The sequence below is a fragment of the Podarcis liolepis genome (genome assembly GCF_965112155.1).
Source record: "Podarcis liolepis genome assembly, chromosome: 11".
NCBI lineage: Eukaryota > Metazoa > Chordata > Lepidosauria > Squamata > Lacertidae > Podarcis > Podarcis liolepis.
Window position 1 is genome coordinate 36502514 of NC_139565.1, and position 18021 is coordinate 36520534.

Consider the following 18021-nt stretch of genomic DNA (forward strand, 5'->3'; position numbering starts at 1 on the left):
TTACTGCCCAACAGCATACGTGACTGAGCTGGCAAAGGTGGTATCGTTTGGGTGTGATGTTGAAGAACCTCAGGACACTGGTACTTGGGAGATTTCACTATCCATGCTGAGGCTACCTTGACTAGGCCAGCTCAGAACTTCATGGTCTCCATGGCAACCATGGAGCTGCCTTAAGTTGTCTGCAGGCTAGCGGACAGGTCAGGCCTAGGGGAAGGCCGCAGCTCAGTGAGAGAGCATCTGCCTTCTGATACAGAAGGTCTCGAGTCCAAGTCCTAGCATCTCCAGGTGGGGATAGGAATGTACCCTGCCTAAAACCCTGGAAAGCTGCTGCCAGAAGTGCAGGCAATTCTGAGCTCAATGGGCCAATGGTTTAACTCACTATAAGGCAGCTTCCTAGGTCCACTTTCTTAAGCTCCCTGAAGGAAGTGTGGGGTAAAACGTACAAAAGTGTTGCTAGAGTTGTTACAGCAACAAAAGCAGCAGACCCTGCTTGGGATGGTCAAGGGTTAGCAGGCCCTTGATCCCTAGTAAGGGACCGATTGCTCCCTAGGCAGTCTGTTGGGGCTAGGGGTTATCCTTTGATTTTGCCCTAGGTGTTGGAGACAGTTTTTGGGGATCATGAAAGGGCAGCAAATTATGAGTTGCTGAATTTGGTCTTGCATTTTTACTGCCAGGGGAGAGGTGAGGAATTTTCTGCCACGGGTGCTAAAATAACTTGAAGAGTCTTGAATACTTGTCTAAGCTGAATTAATGGTGGGCTGTGTGTGTGTGTGTGTGTGTGTGTGTGTGTGTGTGTGTACATGTCATTTGCTGCTCTACCTCAGGCAGAAAATTCACCCGCCAGTTGTCTAAACAATCCTCACATTGGTCCATGCAGAGAAGGATGGAATATTTGCATTGGCTCAAATCTGCAGCAGGATGGGTTTTTTGGGGGGGAGGAGAGGTGAACATCCATACCAACGAAGAAACATTATTGCATATATATATATATATTCTAATGCTCCAGCTGGATCCACTGCAAAAGAAACTCTCACCTTAATATTATGTGAACAAGACCAGTTGCTTTAAAAGCAACAAAACACAAAGCAAAGAAAGCTCAGGAAAATGTACCCTGTATCTTATCGTACAGTGAAATTTTCAGACCAACCCAAGCCCCTGTCTCTGCAGTAACCATGGCATAGTCTCACCAGTGCCAGGAGAGCCAATCAGCTGCCTTTTCATCACATCACACCAGCTCAGGCACAAACTGCTCCGCTTCACTGGACGCTCAGGCAGCTACTGATTTCTAGGGCCAATGCTCATTGAGTTCCCTGCTACAGACCATGAACTGCAGATGAGAGAGACAGCTGAAGAATCGCCGACTCCTTGGTTGGCTTTGATAAGAAAGTGTAGAAGCACCCTTAAGTCACACTAGCAGTGCAATCCTATGCATGCCTACCCAGGTAAGGGTGTAAAAGGACTGCAACCAGAGAGTACATTTTAGACTTGCCTGCCCCCTTGTGCACACTTCTGGAGCTTTAAATACTTAGGAATGTAGTGGGGCTTCTTATGGTTAGTTATTATTACTTCTTAAATTTGTATACTTCGTAACAGAAAAACGTAAAATGAGAATCCAAAGTAGGTAATAAAACAAAAGCAAACCAATCGTTTGCTTTTGCCGGATGTAAAAGTGCAGTTGAAAGGCAAACTTGCTGAACAGGAAAAGGCAGCAGTCCTGAGCGTATTGTTATAGAAGTTTATGGTATTATAGTTCTCTTCCTAAGACAGAGATGGGGGTTCACAATTGTTTCGTTGGATAAAATTAAGTCTTAGGCTCTCAGTAGAAACAAAGGATTTAAATGTAACTAGTTTGGAAATCTGGGCCTAATAACTATTAATATGCACAATACATGAAAATCATGTTGCCATAAATTAAATAGTCTAGCTTTTTTTGTATTATTCTACCTTGGGGAAGGGCTGTAGCTCAGAGACAGAGCATTAGGTTTGCACACAGAAAGTCCCAGGTTCAGTCCCCAATATCTCCAGCTGGGCTGGGGGAGAATCCTGTTTGAAATCCTGGAGAGCCGCTCTGGGTCAGAGCAGATAATACTGAGCTGACTTTGCAGCATGAGGCAATTTTCCTCCATTCCTAGGTACCAGTTTCTCCTGTTTAGCTTTTTTTTATGGAGAAGGTCTCAAACTGTACTTACAGTGGTACCTCGGGTTAAGTACTTAATTCGTTCCGGAGGTCCGTTCTTAACCTGAAACTGTTCTTAACCTGAAGCACCACTTTAGCTAATGGGGCCTCCCACTGTTGCCACGCTGCCAGAGCCCGATTTCTGTTCTTATCCTGAAGCAAAGTTCTTAACCTGAAGCACTATTTCTGGGTTAGCGGAGTCTGTAACCCGAAGCGTATGTAACCTGAGGTACCACTGTATTTAAAAATATTTTTGCAGCATACTGGAGAGAGTGCAAGGTAATTGGCACGATTTTCCATATGTGGTGGACATGTGAATTAGTGCATTTTGCAAAAGGGTATTTACAGAAATAAGCAAAATTACGAATCAGGATGTACAATGCAACCCATGCCTAGGTTTATTAACATTTTAAAAATATATTCAGCTTAAATTATTGCACAAGGAACTTATCACTTTTCTTTCTGTAGCAGCGCAATTGCTCACACCAAAAAATAAATAAAAATGGAAAAGACCTGATCATCTACATATGACACAATGGAAACAGAAGTATGCATAATTGCTTTATCTGAGAAACTAAGAGAATACATACCTTGAATTGATGCAAATGATATGGACGATTTTGCTAAAACATGGCACCCCTTTATAAAGTATTCAGATGATCACCCTAATGTCTGGCACCCACACATACAGATTTATGGGAAATCTGCTACATTAGTTTTCTTTTCTGGGGGAGGCGTAGAAGGGGGGGAACCAATTGTTTTGATAATGTGCTTATGCTTATATTCTGTTTCTTGAAAAAGTAATAAAATAAAATAATAAAATAAAATATTTTCAGGCAGTCCTTTACCACAAGTAATCCCAGGACAGGCTAAAAAACTCAATTTTAAAAAAACAGCACAATAATTTAAAAACGAGCCCTTTAGACATCCCCAGGCTTTCAGATGGAGTTCCTTGAAGACAAAGACAAATTTTTACTTGGACGGCAGTGCAATGCTAAGCACATTTACTCAGATGTAAATCCCTCTGTGTTCAGAGGGACTGAAAAGTTCAGTCCAAAAGCTCACAGGTTTTCAGTTCAAAAGGTCCTCTTTACATTTCAATCTTTGTGTCTGGTTTTTGTGCCACCTGCTGGTATTAAGTGGTATATACATTAATACATAATAATTAAAATAATGTGCTGGAGGCAGCTAGAGATTTGAAGATGACCTCTGGCAATTTCCTTCCCATGTCTGTGCGCCTTGGCATGTTTATTAGATGGTGGTGGCAAAGGCAAGCAGCAGCAGTGTGCTCTGGTGAGCATTGGGCAGCTAGGAGCCGCAATTTAAATTTCCCCACAATAGAGTGGTACCTCGGGTTAAGAACTTAATTCGTTCCGGAGGGCCATTCTTAACCTGAAACTGTTCTTAACCTGAAGCACCACTTTAGCTAATAGGGCCTCCCGCTGCTGCCGACGTACCACTGTATGCTGGAGTAACTCAGGCCCATTGGCCCATTGTGGGCAAACTGAAAGTAGTGGCTAGACCTGGAAATTACCAGTCCTGGATTCCGCCTCCTCCCAGACAGTTTTCTTTAGCTGATTTGCATCCCTTTGTAGATAAAGCAGACCTCATCAGAGTTATTCATTCTCTAGTTATATCTTGTCTTTAGGGTTGCCAAGGTGTCCAGGGGGATTTTAGCTAAATCGGCAAAATGTCCAGAAAAGCTGGATGTATGGCAAGGGGTGTGTGGTTTTTGTTTTTTTGTTTTTTATTGTACAATGATCCCCCCAAAAACTATTTTGGAAATATGGCAACCTTAGCTAGATTACTGCAATGTACTCTAAGTGCAGCTACCATTGAAGATGGTTCAAAACTCCAGTTGGCGCAAAAAACAGCTGCCTAAGCTACTGGTGTGGGTCAAATATATCAGTAGTACTGGTTACTAATGCATTTCTGGGCTCAAAGGTTTGAGACCTGACTGCCTGAACCCATACAAAAATCCCACTTGGCTACAGAGACCCTGCTCGAAGGTCTACGATTAAGGCTGGTCATAATAAGTCACAAGACAGGGCCTTTTCAGCAGTGGCCCAGTCACTGTGCAACTTGCTCTTACATGGCATACATTTGGCTCCCTTTAGTCACTTTTAAATGGGCCTGAAAAAATTCAGTTTTCAATTGCTGATGTTGGTCTAGAGTTGTATTTTTAAAAATGTATATTTTAAGGAAATGCTAACGTTTCATTCATCTTCTGAGATGGTCCTCTGAATAAATCTCATCCAGTTTTATGTGGAAGTCTGTTTTGAAGAAGAACCTCAAAGAAATGAATAATGTTCTTTATTAAGGAAGAACCCTGTAGCTGAAAGTTTGAAGTCCCTATCATGTTAGATCAAAGCAGCACACACAAAGCTGTCTTGTACCAGATCAGACTATTCATTCATTTAGCTAGTAATCTAGTCTGAACCTGGGACCTTGTACAGACAAGACATGTGCTCTATGACTGAGCTACAGACCTCTCCCCATCCCTCAACTTTATCCTTTTCAATAGGTTCTAAAAGCCACCCACTACCAGCAACCAGCTACCAACTACCTGTGTGAAGGCAGGAGGCATGGAACATGTCTCTATGGTAGAGGAAGTGGCTTTTGGTTGTGTCGTCTAGTTCAGTGTTCCCCAACCTTGGGCCTCCAGCTGTTTTTGGACTACAATTCCCATCATCCTTGACCACTGGTCTTGCTAGCGAGGGATGATGGGAGTTGTAGTCCAAAAACAGATGGAGGCCCAAGGTTGGGGAACACTGGTCTAGTTCACACCGAGGATTTGCAGAGCCATTCTAAAACTGGAAGTGGCAATAAACTGTCATCTCATTGGTGTGAATTGGCTTTGGTACTATTGGATCAATAGTACCAAAGTCATGAAATAAATGTTCTTAGCCTTATCTTCAGACTATATCTCAGATCAAGGGATACTTTTCAGTCTCTCTCTCTAAAGAGGCAAAAAATGGTTTATTCCAACACATGCTCCCTCCCAACCATGTGGCTCTCATTGTACACATGCTCCATGTACCCAATATCTGGTTGGATTGTGTATGCACATGTTGATCACTCACACTAAAATCTCACCATATTCAGAGTTTGCCACTGCATGTGGAGTGTCAACTGAGCTCTATGGAAGTTGCTAACTTTATTTGTCAACCTAAACTCTGTACCACCTTCGTCAGTGCAGACAGACAAATAGTTACTGATGTATATCAAGCTATTTTTAGATCCATTCATTATATTTTTTAAAAACAAAACCATTTCACTTGAGCACTTCCGAGTATTAAAAATAACTACAAAACAGAAATTTGTTTGTAATATCTTTTAATACTTTTCACTTTTAAATACTGGTTTTTAAATTTGTGATTGTAACATGGAAGAGCCAACTCAGTTTAGCTGTTTGTTTGTTTTAAGGTTAACAGAATCATAAAGCTATCATAGAACAGTCACACTCTACACACTCAAGAGACTCTTTAAAATGATTCATGTTTTGAGTATGTAGATGAACAGTGGCAACTCAAATGCAGCTTCATATACAACAGTGGACAGAAAGATCAGTGAAAAGTTTGACTTGACAATTTGATTAAGGAGAACCAGTACAACTTTATTATGAGCCAGCTCAGCCCAATAAGATAAGAGTTAACTTCTTTCAAGATCAAATAAGGCACCCACCCCCCACCCCAAGAAATTTGTAAGATTTAGACGGACTGGAAAAGAAAATATTAAAAGGGTCTAAAAATCAGGGGGAAATGAGCAGCGTTTGTTTAATGACCTTCTTTTCCATCTTCTACCCCACCCATCTCAACAGCTAAATGCATGGAGCGAGGTCCATCATTTAACAGAAATCAATTTATGTGGTGGCAAAGTCAGGCTTTCAATGCAACAAACAGGCACTGAGGAGGCAAAGCCACCTTTGGGGAAGGCTCCACATACATAGAGGGCAACTGTATTGTCAGGTTCGTGCAGAAGTCAAGGAAAAGGGACTGAAGCATGTGTTCACCAGCTATTGCTATTGCCAATGACAAAGGAGGATATGGATAGGCAGAATGAGGGTTTTGATGGAATGACTCATTTGGAAGGGCCAGAGATGGGGAAGAAAAGAGTTCTCTGCTGGGGGAAAGGTTCTTTGCATGGGCTGACTGAGCCTGTCAGTTTCTTAGGAGAAGCTTCCAAGTCATCATTGGGGTTTTTTGTTAAAGCTCTTGCCATATATCCCAGGAAGCCTCCAGTTATCAGTTGGGCAAGGCTAGCTCTAATAAAGTGACTCCGCTTGTCTAAAAGTAAAATGTATTCTTTACAAATAGTATATTTAGTGTAATTTTTATTTACAGAATTGCAAAATACATCACATTTAGTGCAAATGCAACTAATGATATTAAGATTTATATACTGCTTTGTAAACTTTCCATCTCTTTGTATAATAAAGCTATCCAATTAAATTAGAGTTACTTGCATGTCTTCCATGATCATTACCAGAAATGACAAATTGTTAAATCTGCATTTGGGGTCTAAGCATTGTTGAAGTTCCCATCAGTGGCTATGGTGAATGAACAATTTCATCCTTCAGTTGATTGTAAAAAGATTAAACGTATCTGAGGTATAAGAAACTGTATATAAAATGCTTACTGGTGATATAGTAAACAGATCAAATTTCTCAACTTACTTGCCTTACTGGCATTACCCCATAGGCACTTCTCTTCTACATTTTCAAATCATGATCAGAATTATTCTGTAATAAGGCATATTCCATGCACATTATTTAGAGAAAGGCAAATAAAGGAGACTAAAAAACATCAACCATAGTGTGTCTACCTTAGCATATCTACGACACACCAGCCATAGCCAAGAAAAAAAATTGCTTCCAACCTCAACGATTTTCATCAGCTGTATCTTCATTAAAAAGTACTGTCTTTGTTTTCAGGCATCACTTACTCTATACGAAATAAGACTTTCTGCTTTCTTTTCAAAAATATATCCAAATCTCGTCTCTCTCTCTCTTTATATATACACAAGTTGATCTAACAGCTAAAAAAACAAAACAAATCCTCCGAATAATCTCCATTTAAAAGCACAACCACCAAGTGAGACATTTCCTCAAAAGGACGACCAGTCTTTTGTCACAGTTCACTTTTCATGTTATTTGTTGGCATCACAGACAGGCATATCCTTGAAAGTTAAGTTCTCACAGCAACTAAGGGGAACTTTGCTTTTTTGCTTTTATGGATTTTTACATTTTACAATGCAGATGGGGGGGGGCAAATATTACATGTGTGAAAGGTTGTATGTGTGAACTTCATAACACAGCTTTATTGAACAGAAAACAAACAAACATGCAGGACCAGAAAACAGCATATTTGCTCTTTCTTTGTGACTGGGAATGTTATATTATGTATTCCAATTTACTTTAATAAATATTACACAGTGTTAACTTCTTGCAGCTTCAGGAAATCAGATTGCAAGAAAGCAAGGCCATCACACACAACCTGGGCAAGACACTTCTCTAGCTTTTCCGGGTGCTCACACCTTCTTGTTCACGTCCTCTACCTATTTAGAAATTCTGGATCATGTTCAATAACTAAATTTCTGTAGCACATTTTACACAACTAAAAAATACAATAGAAATATAAAGATATCTGGGGGAGGGGAAAATAAAGCTTTTCACACTTACTCCATCAGAACCCTGAAGATCTTCATAGGAGCAAGACCATAGAAAAGGCAGTCATAAGGATCTCGACAACCCTCTCATATTAAGAGATGTCTTACATAACAATATGATTTATCATAGAAACCAGCAGCAATGAACTATGATTATACAAAGCAAACAAAAAATCCCCCCCCCGAAAGACACAGAGTTTACTGAAAAAAAGTTACAACACACAGGTTTTTGTGTATATAAAGCACATACAGTATGTTATATGTGCATTTGTCCTTTGTGCTTTTTTTAGACATACACAAAATGGAAGCTGTGCAAGTGTCTTATGATGAAGATCCACAGTAAACAAAAGCTTTTCAAATTATTCAAAAGTTAAAGCAATAAACCAAGTTGGTGACCCAAAAGTTGTATTTTTCTTCTCTAAAGCAAGCAAATAAAGTAGAGCCACATACATGTATCAACACATGTATTTTGTGTTTTGTTTATAATTACACACCAATTCAGCAAGGTGAGCTAGCAAAAGATAGTGAAAGATCAGCGTCATGGCATTGCAGTATTTCTTCAGTTGAGTACAGAATCCAGGACTTGGGTCATAAGACTGTAGATCCTACGTTCCAGCTTGGAGCATTCATTTTGGTTCATTTCTCCATGTGGAATGTTCACACAGCCTTGTTCCAATCACTGGGGATGGAGGAGGGAGGGGAATGGATGAAAGCTTCAGTTCTGATTACCACCAACAAAGCTAAGACGGTGCTATGAAACATGAAAATGTGGAAAGCACAATAATGTCTTTATTATATATTCCCCATTCATGGTTTCATTTGACAGTTCAGAAGGAAGAGAATCTGTTGAGTATTATATAACAATAAGTGACACCCACAGAAAAGACAGAAGGGGGCCCTTAATTTGAGGGCTTAATAATGAAAGCACCACCTGCCATTTTATTTATTGTTCCTTCTGCATTTACTAGCAGACAGATTGCCAGCAAGGTTACGTTACCCATTCCTACTGTTTCCTAGCTACATGATTTCTTAACTGATTATTCTAGGCGGCTGAAGAAACCTACTGCACAGCCTTATAAGGGGCAAAAACAAATATGTGCACCTAATGTTTCTTTTATATGAAACACAAGGAATCAAACTATACCAAACTTCAGATATGCTTCAAGGCAGCAACACTGCAATTTCAGTTTTCACAGTATCTCAGTGACAAAAGCAATCCCCCTAAAGTATAATGTTGATTCTCAAATTTTACCCTGCAACAAATAAACATCTTCCCTGCCTCCCAACACAGGAAGATTTCAAACTTACTGCACCATTTTAAAATTAAGCTCCAAATAACATTGTATTCCCAGAATCTCAGTATCTCTTAATTATGCAATGGCTGTCTCTAATGGCAATAATGTTGCAGCAAATCTTAATTTTGACTTAACATATTTCATTACCTGTTAACACTAGAACAAAATAGGCTTTCCTGACGTTTTCTCTTGCACATACGATGTGAACCGCTTCAAGAATTTTGGGTACTCTCGCTTTGCTACTGCCCGTAACACAGAAGCTGGTGCCCAACCTCCAGGGTTCACTACAAATAAAGATGAGAGTGATGTATACACTGAAAAGTGACATCGCATATATAAAAATGCAACTAGAACAATACACCAGTTTTTATGCAGAACAAATGATTTTATTAAGAAGGCCTGCTTTTCATCAGTTTGCCCCAGTCTTTGGGCATGTCTGAATACTGCACGTGAACTTATAGGCACAGAGGTTGAGAGCAGCAATTAACAAAAACAACAACCCAACAAAGTTTTCTTCTGACCCCTGATGAAAGTGGCAGATGTCTTAGTCCCTGGTTGGGATTGCACAGAACTGCGTCCAAGTGTAGAGTTTATTAGCTATGTGAAGCCAAGATTTCCCTTGCATAGGGTTGGTCCACTCTGTCTTGTGTACTCTGTGTGTGTGTGTGTGTGGGGGGAATCTAAGGAAGCAACAATGTGGGGTTTCAGGGGTCCTTGAGCAAAAACTACCCTTGATGCCTGAGCAGCCTCACCTTCAGGTGGTGCAGGACCAGAAGAAAGTGCTTTTGTGGCCTTAGCCAAAAGGGCACGAAAATATTATAAAAAGAAAAGTCAGTCCTGAGATGTGGATCCTCCTCCAGCAATTACTCATCTTCCCACACTTCAGATTCAGTGGACACTTCAGACCTGATCAGAGAGCCCTTGAATGGCTAAAATGTGTGTGTGTGTGTGTGTGTGTGTGTGTGTGTGTGTGTGTGTGAAATAGCACGAAATTATGTGAGTGTGTGCTGTATACATCCATATGAGAGTATGTGTCCTGTATGTATGTGTGTCCTGTATGTATGTGTGGTTTGTGTAGGGAGCTGGACATATATTTGCAGCTAGATGAGGTGTGGAAGTGAGAGCTGGACCATAAAGAAGGCTGATCGCCAAAGAATTGATGCTTTTGAATTATGGTGCTGGAGGAGACTCTTGAGAGTCCCATGGACTGCAAGAAGATCAAACCTATCCATTCTTAAGGAAATCAGCCCTGAGTGCTCACTGGAAGGACAGATCCTGAAGCTGAAGCTCCAATACTTTGGCCACCTCATGAGAAGAGAAGACTCCCTGGAAAAGACCCTGATGCTGGGAAAGATGGAGGGCACAAGGAGAAGGGGACGACAGAGGACGAGATGGTTGGACAGTGTTCTCGAAGCTACCAGCATGAGTTTGACAAAACTGCGGGAGGCAGTGGAAGACAGGAGTGCCTGGCGTGCTCTGGTCCATGGGGTCATGAAGAGTCGGACACAACTAAACGACTAAACAACAACAACAACAACAACAGATGAAGTGTAACTGGTGCCCACAATTCATTACATGTGTTTGGAGGTCCAAAAGGGTTCATGATCCCTGGCTGCAGCATAAGAAGCAATATCAATGTAAGAACAAAATATTGCATGGTGGAGCAAAGGCAACTATGTACAAATATAAGAGCAGCAAAAAAAATTTAAAAACCTAGACAGAAATACATGTATCATTTTTTGTAAATTTAAAGTATAGCATTTATAGGGAAAAGAGATTAAATATATGTACAGTGGTGCCCCGCAAGACGAAATTAATTCGTTCCGCAATTTTTGTTGTCTAGCGAATTTTTCGTCTTGCGAAGCACGAAATCCCATAGGAATGCATTGAAAATCAATTAATGCGTTCCTATGGTCAAAAAAAGTCCAAACAAAGCCAAATTTGGTACAACAACAGTTTATTAACTGCTCTTTAAAGTCACACATACTGTAAAGAGCAGTTCAAAAATTTAAGGGAAAATAAATTAACTTTATAAACTAAACATGTCTTTGTTTTTAGTCAAAGAAAAAAAGTTGCGAGACGTTTTCGTCTTGCGAAGCAAGCCCATAGGGGAAATTCGTCTTGCGAGGCAAATCGCGAATGGAAAAACCTTTCGTCTAGCGAGTTTTTTGTCTTGCGAGGCATTCGTCTTGCGGGGCACCACTGTATGACATATGGTAGTGACTAGGCTATGAAACCTAAGAGCTACTTCATCCATTGCACCCAAGATATTAAGTGCAAAAAAAAAAAAAGTGAAGTGTAAATGCATCGAACGGATACACACCTATCAGAGAGAAGGTTTGAATGTGGCTTCACTGTTCATTGTTTGAAACCTAGTCTTGTTGATATGTGAAGCGGACAGAAGGCATTTAGCCAAGTGTACTTACTGGCCCTCAATGGGTGGGTTGAAACCCACTAGTGGATGGTGGCCTGATCCAAGGTAGGTTGCAACAGGAGCACTACCACCATGCAAATAAAAGGTAAAAGATTAATGGCCCCCAAATGCATGTGAGTCCTATGTCTGAAAAGGTTGAAAATACCTGCTCTAGTGTCTTGCCTGCCTGCCTTATCTCAAAATAAGGAAGTGGACGTTTAAAATTTCAGTACCACTTGGATTTAACTTCAGTTTCAACTAGGGTTGCCATACGTCTGGGAAAATCCAGATCTACGGCAGCCCATGACGGCAGTGCCTTTTTTGTCGATTTCCCATAAAAATAGCTCAAAAATGGCATGGTTGGTTCAACAACTTTTGGCAAAACTAAGAAAAGCTCACACACGCCCCCAAAGCGCTCAACCCTAGTTTCAACAGTCCTTAAAAAAACACCTTTGACTAGATTGGCTCAAAGTTGCCTCATTTATATAAACGAAATAGAGTTCCTATTTTTAAGTTCCCAGTTTAATATATAGTGCCTACAACTAGGTGCTTTATTAAGAAAAGGAGCGGGGCTTTTGCATAAACTCAGTTTGCAACGAAATGTGTAGACATGCCTTACCATTTGCTACATAGGTAATCTTGCATAGGATGTTGTCTCTGCTTATCTCCTTGTTCCCTTCTGGTGGGCTTACCAGCGTCTGACATATCATAGCAACATTTATTTTGGCACGAACACATCGATTGTTCAACTGTCAAGAAATACAAACATTTAAGAATGTGATATTGCTAAAATACAAATTAGGATGAAATATTACAACAAACACAGTCCCTCCATTTTCACTACAATTCATTCAGTCTGCCTTTTTAATTATCCTTTCTTTTAGCTCCCTTTTGCCCATACACCATTTAAAAAAAAAAAGCATTCTATGGTAATCTGGAGTGAAGTTTTATTACATGGTTAAAGCAAGAAACACCCTCAGAACTGGAATATACACTTACAGGAGCACTATCATGATCCACAGAGAAGTTGCAGACAATCCATGTTTCACTGTCATTTTCATTGAAAGCTGGTATTTTTCTAATAGCAGACAAATACAGCACATCACGTTGAGAAGCAGGCCACACTCTCTAGAAGAAAAGAAAATTGTAAGCATATTTATAGTACTTCAGAGCACTTAAATCACTCCACACGCATTACCTTATTGCAATCTTACAACAACCCTATAACAATTCTCAGAGCGGTAAGCTGTGTTAGCCTGTTGCAGTAAACACAACTAACATTTATTTATTATGACATGAGCTTTGATAGGTCTGATTTACACATCATGTTAACGGAATCATGGGTTATGGCAAATGTTCAAGCTCCTTTGCTTCTTTCTCCCTGTTCTGTAATCTTACTGAGCTAAGCCATAGCTTGGCTTAACATGATGGGAACATTTTGAGCTTTGGGAGAGTGTTGGGGGCACCAGTCACAAAATAGCTACCATGGGAGTGTGTGGTGGTCAGCTATGTCCTGATCATCGAGATCACATAATACTGATCACACACACACACACACACATGCGCAGAGCGAGTGTTGAATTGAAGACTTGCCAAGCTTGTGCTCTATCACTGGACTATTGTCTCTCTCCCAAGTATGACACACCATTATTGAAGATCAAAAGGAAAACAGATTTAAATACCTAACAAACCAAAAGTTTTATGAGCAAGGTTATTATAATTATTATTATTTAATGTATCTTGCCTTTCTCCCAAGGCAGCTCGCAACATTTAAAAACATAATTATAAAATGTGAAATAATAAAAACAAGCTAGTTAAAAATAGTTAAGATACATCAAAACATGTTTAGTTCCAGCATTCAAATACAGTTTGCCCTGACAGCAGTCCAGTGGTCAGCAGTGTTTGCACCTTAGTTTTCAAAGGCCAGTCTGAATACCAAGTGCTATCCATTCTTGGGAGGGAATTCTACAATATGGCAGCAGCTGCCGGAAAAAAGGTTCTCTCTTGTGTCTAATGCTGATGGGACCGAGAGAAGTTGCTCAGCCAAGGATCTGAGCAGGTTTGCATTGGGAGATATGAGCTTCCAGGTATCCTGGGCCCAAGCAATATAGAGCTGTATAGGGCATAACCATCACTTAGAATTGTGCCTGGAAATGAACCGGTAGCCTGTGAAGTTGCTTTATCAGATAAGTAATACGTTAACTGGCCTCAGTCAGCAGTCTGGCCAGATTATTTTGGACTAGTTGAAGCTTCTAAACACTTTTCAAAGGCAGCCACATGTACAGTGTGTTACAGTGGTCCAACTGGGGTGTAACTGAGGCATGTGTGCATCAATGTGGCAAGATCTGACATTTCAATAAACGGGTACAGTTGGCACATGGACACTCTCATCCTGTCCAGTTCCCAGCATAGATCATCCACCAAGGTGACCAAAGCTGTCTCCTTTCTATAATGAGGCCTAAAGCCTGACTGGAATGGAGCTAGATAACTGGTTTCATCCTGGAGCTGAGAGGCTGCCACACGCCCTAACACCTTGCCAAGGAATGCAAGATTGGTGACTGGTTGACAGTTATACTGTGGGATTCAGAGAGAGTTGTTGGTCTTTTTTGAAAAAGAAGAGGTCTAACCAATGCTTCTTTCAGCCATGGTGGGACTCTGTCTTGATTTAAACAGGCATTCACCCCCCGCCCTTATTCACACCACCAGTCCCCCTCACAACTTCTTTTATAAGCCAGGACAGGCAAGGGTCAGAAACATGTGTGATAGGCCTCACATCTCCACAACTTCAGGTTCTGCAAGTTGAAAGGTGTCCATTGTGACTGGACAAATGGGGGCCAAAGAAAGGGAATAAAAATATATATCCTTGCCAATAAAAAGCAACAGCAGACAAAGGATTTTTCACTGTCTGATCTGGCCTGCTATGAAGAGTTCAGCAATGCTTCAATAGGCTAAACCACACCAGAAGGGATTGATTTTTTTAAAACAGCTAGACTGCTTGTTTCTTTTCTTTAGAGCGTACATCATTCTTCATAGCATACATGGTACTGTGCAGTCCTATGAAAAAGCTACCGCGTATAAATGCAAAGCCTTAAGCCTTACCTTATGCGTCTGGTAGATTATGATTGCGTTATCTGCTAAAGTTTCTACTACATGGAAATTCTCAATGGTTGCTGGAAAGGAAGGAAAAATATAATCAAAACAAACAATTAAACAAACAGCTAAGATTTCTGTACACTATCCAGATCAACAGACGCAACTAGCAGGGTGACTTACTTTCCCAGTCGTTACGAACATCAACGTTCCAGAAGTAGTGGCAGACCTCATGCCCTGTGACGCCTTTGACTGCATGTGTGGCCTTCAAAGGATCGAGAACAATGCCGTTTTCTTCCACTTCCCTCCTGTACACCTTTGAATAAATGTAAAATGTTTGAGAACATTTGCTTGGTTTCATCCTGGAAACTAAAGGCAGTGATATGAATAATTTTATGTCCAGGAAGGGCCTGAATTATTTAAATATAAATATCCTGTAATGCTACCTCTAAATATTAATATTAAAAAAGGAACCTGAGGAACACAGTGGAGCCTTCTAACCTGGCACCCTCCAGATGTTTTAGACTACATCAGTCCTAGCCAGCACAGCTATGGAGAGGCAGAACACCAAAAAGAATCAGCAGGATGCCTGTGATCAAATCCGGTATTATTTGAAATATTCAGTTGAAAATAAGGACTTTGATTACGTGTATGGGGGGGGGGATCCAAATGAGGAATGAAATGGTGGTGAGTAGACAACTTTCTCAAAAAGGAACAAAACTTGTAGCCTGTCATTTGCAGAAATATCCAGTTCACATGCCGTTTGCTGTTAAGGAACTGTACCAACTGTAGCCATCTTATAACGTTATCTTTACTTAATTTTTTCCCCTATACTGCCCTTTGATACAAGAAAAATTTCAATCTACTGCATTAGTGCAATAAAACAAATGTTAGTTTACATTTCCAAAATATAAAGTGTTGCAATGTTCTACAAACCTTCATTTCACCTTCTTCAACCACCAGCTGCCAATTAGCATCTCCCCCCACATCCTGTAATGAATAGGTCATGTGGTTCTGCACCATTTCTTCCACCTTCAGAAAAAGAAGAAGAAAAAGAAAAAGCACATTTATGAAAAAATATCAGTCACTGTGTGGATTTGTGGGGGGTACTCAATGAGGCATCAATAGCTGAACGTCTGAAAGAGATGGATCTGGACAAAGGAATTTCTGGAAGCAAGCAAGCATGAGCCACAAAGGATTCAGAAAAAGGTGGATCTCCTTCCAAAAATAAGATATTAAGATTTATTTATATCTCACTGTTTCACCTAATGATCTTAGAGTGGGTTACACTTGGGTAAGATACAATGCAGTAACAGAACAGAAGCAAGCAATACAAATGTAAATTTAAAAAAAAATCATTACCAGTTATCTCCCTTAATCTGAAATGTATAAAATCACCACTGTTAAGGAAAGGCACATTAACCACCTCCCAGTGTCTATATTTGTCTAATCTCAGGGGGGAGGGCATTCCAGAACTGGGGCGTCACTACTGAGAAGGCCCTGCTACAGATACCAGCCAATCAGACCTCCACCAGTGATGGGGCTTCTGAAAAGGCTTCCCTGACAGATTTGAATAAACAGGCTGGCTAGTATTGGGATGGACACTCTTTCAGGTAGTTGGGGCCCAAGGCATCCAGGTTTTTATATGTCAAAGTCAACACCTTAAATTGGGTTCAGTGAGATAAAGGCATCAAATGCAGATGCGCCGCTGCATCTTGGACAGCCCCAGACAGAGCACAGTGCCCTGTTTCATACATAAAGCTAACTTGTTGTCCCCCAGATTTATGAAACTAGATTCTGTAAGCCAACAACAAACAATTGTTTCAGATTCTAGTCAGCTGCCAGTAAATAAGCTAAGCCACTGGGTCTGGATGATCAAACAAAGCATTATGTGCAAACCAAGCCAGTCAGTAGTAATGACTCCTAGCCAGGGAGGTTCTCAGCCAGCCCAGTTTGTGTGCGGTGCGTGCCCAACTTCCGGCACAACAATGAAAACTCAATTTTGAAGCCCCTATAAATTATGCAGGTTGAACAAATATGAATTATGCAAGCTGAATTCTTTTTTCATGCAGAATTTGTTCACAATGTTTACTATTTTTTTATTTATTTTTTTGCTGGGCAAGAAGTCGTGCAAAATACTGAATCCCTTTCTACAAATATCACCACTCTGGTTTGTGAGATCCTTTGCAGGCATCTTCCACATGATTTCAAATATATCCTTGTAGCTGTAAGGGTTAACCATTTTTTTAAACAATCAGCCAAGATTCCTGTGAATTATGTGCCTTTTCTGGGCTCATCCAGAATCACAAAAAAGGACATAGCATTGTTCATAGTAGAATTCAAAACTCTGTAGCACCCTGGTCAGTAAACCATATATTCTACTAGTTAACCATCACATATATTTAGCCTGATTGGGGAAGATGAAGTTTGCTTCGTCAGGCAGAAGTAAAATAAATAAATAATGGAAGGGGGCCACCCACTTCCTAGAGATCTTTTCACTCCTGCCTTTGCCACCAGATAGAGAAGTATCACAACTGGTGACTGCATGATGACTGTAATAAATTTATGCTGGGCTGTATATTACTTGTCTATATAGTGACAGCTATATAGTGACAACCAAACTTCCATGATACGCTTTCTGGAATGTCAATCTAGTCTTGAAAGCAGATACTAGTCTACTTCTAAATTTAATCCTTTGCTGCATAGCACCTAGAAATTTAGAGGTCACATTAACCAGTTATGTCAAGTGTGACAGCAATAATTCTAGAGACACAGTAAGTAAGAAACAAAGGTAGCTCTGCCTATTGAAACAGCCATCAAATTCCAACAATTTATTATTATGTGCAACAGACCAAGCAGAATGACTTTTACTTACCTCTGCACACTTCAAATGTCCCTCTCAAACTACTGCATGTTCGTGTGAAAATATCACTACATCACACCGCTTTGAGATATTTTCAATATATTAAGCAGTGTAAAATTTAAATAATCTAATCCAATCACTATGTAGCTTACACATTGCATTAACATCTAGAAAATGAAGATGACAAACAAGATAGGGCAGCAAACTCCCAAAATGACAAAGTCTGAAAACGAGGGTTCACAGAGCGAGGTATGTGCATTTTTTCAGTCCAATTTAACAGTATGTAAGCAATGTGATCCTCCATTCACACACATAACAGATATTCTGGATCAGTGTTTCTCAAACACTAGCTTGGGCCACTTTGTGGTGGGCTTCAGTGTCTAGTGCCTCTGGCTGTATAAGCGGAAGTCCAATGGATAGCACCGTTTTAGTCAACACAGAACACCCAAAATACTTTCTATAGGCATTGGTCTAAGAAGGTACATCATCAACAGTTAACAGAGATTTGGTTTGGTTT

At 40.3% G+C, this 18021-nt stretch overlaps 1 protein-coding gene across 5 annotated transcripts in view; it reads right to left on the reverse strand.

The window, feature by feature from the left end:
• Positions 1 to 6492: 6492 nt before the first annotated feature.
• CERT1 (ceramide transporter 1) overlaps positions 6493 to 18021 on the reverse strand; it is a 49901-nt gene continuing 38372 nt past the window's right edge. For 3 of the 5 annotated variants that reach the window (XM_083465324.1, XM_083465326.1, XM_083465328.1), the window contains 7 exons: positions 15578 to 15673; positions 14825 to 14957; positions 14651 to 14721; positions 12551 to 12679; positions 12171 to 12300; positions 9286 to 9422; positions 6493 to 8522 (listed from right to left, as the gene is read on the reverse strand). In XM_083465324.1, the coding sequence (XP_083321450.1) occupies positions 9295 to 9422; positions 12171 to 12300; positions 12551 to 12679; positions 14651 to 14721; positions 14825 to 14957; positions 15578 to 15673 (687 nt within the window). In that variant the 3' untranslated portion in view covers positions 6493 to 8522; positions 9286 to 9294. Of the gene's footprint in view, positions 8595 to 9285; positions 9423 to 12170; positions 12301 to 12550; positions 12680 to 14650; positions 14722 to 14824; positions 14958 to 15577; positions 15674 to 18021 lie in introns of all 5 variants that reach the window. The other 2 variants (XM_083465327.1, XM_083465325.1) reach the window with 1 other exon arrangement.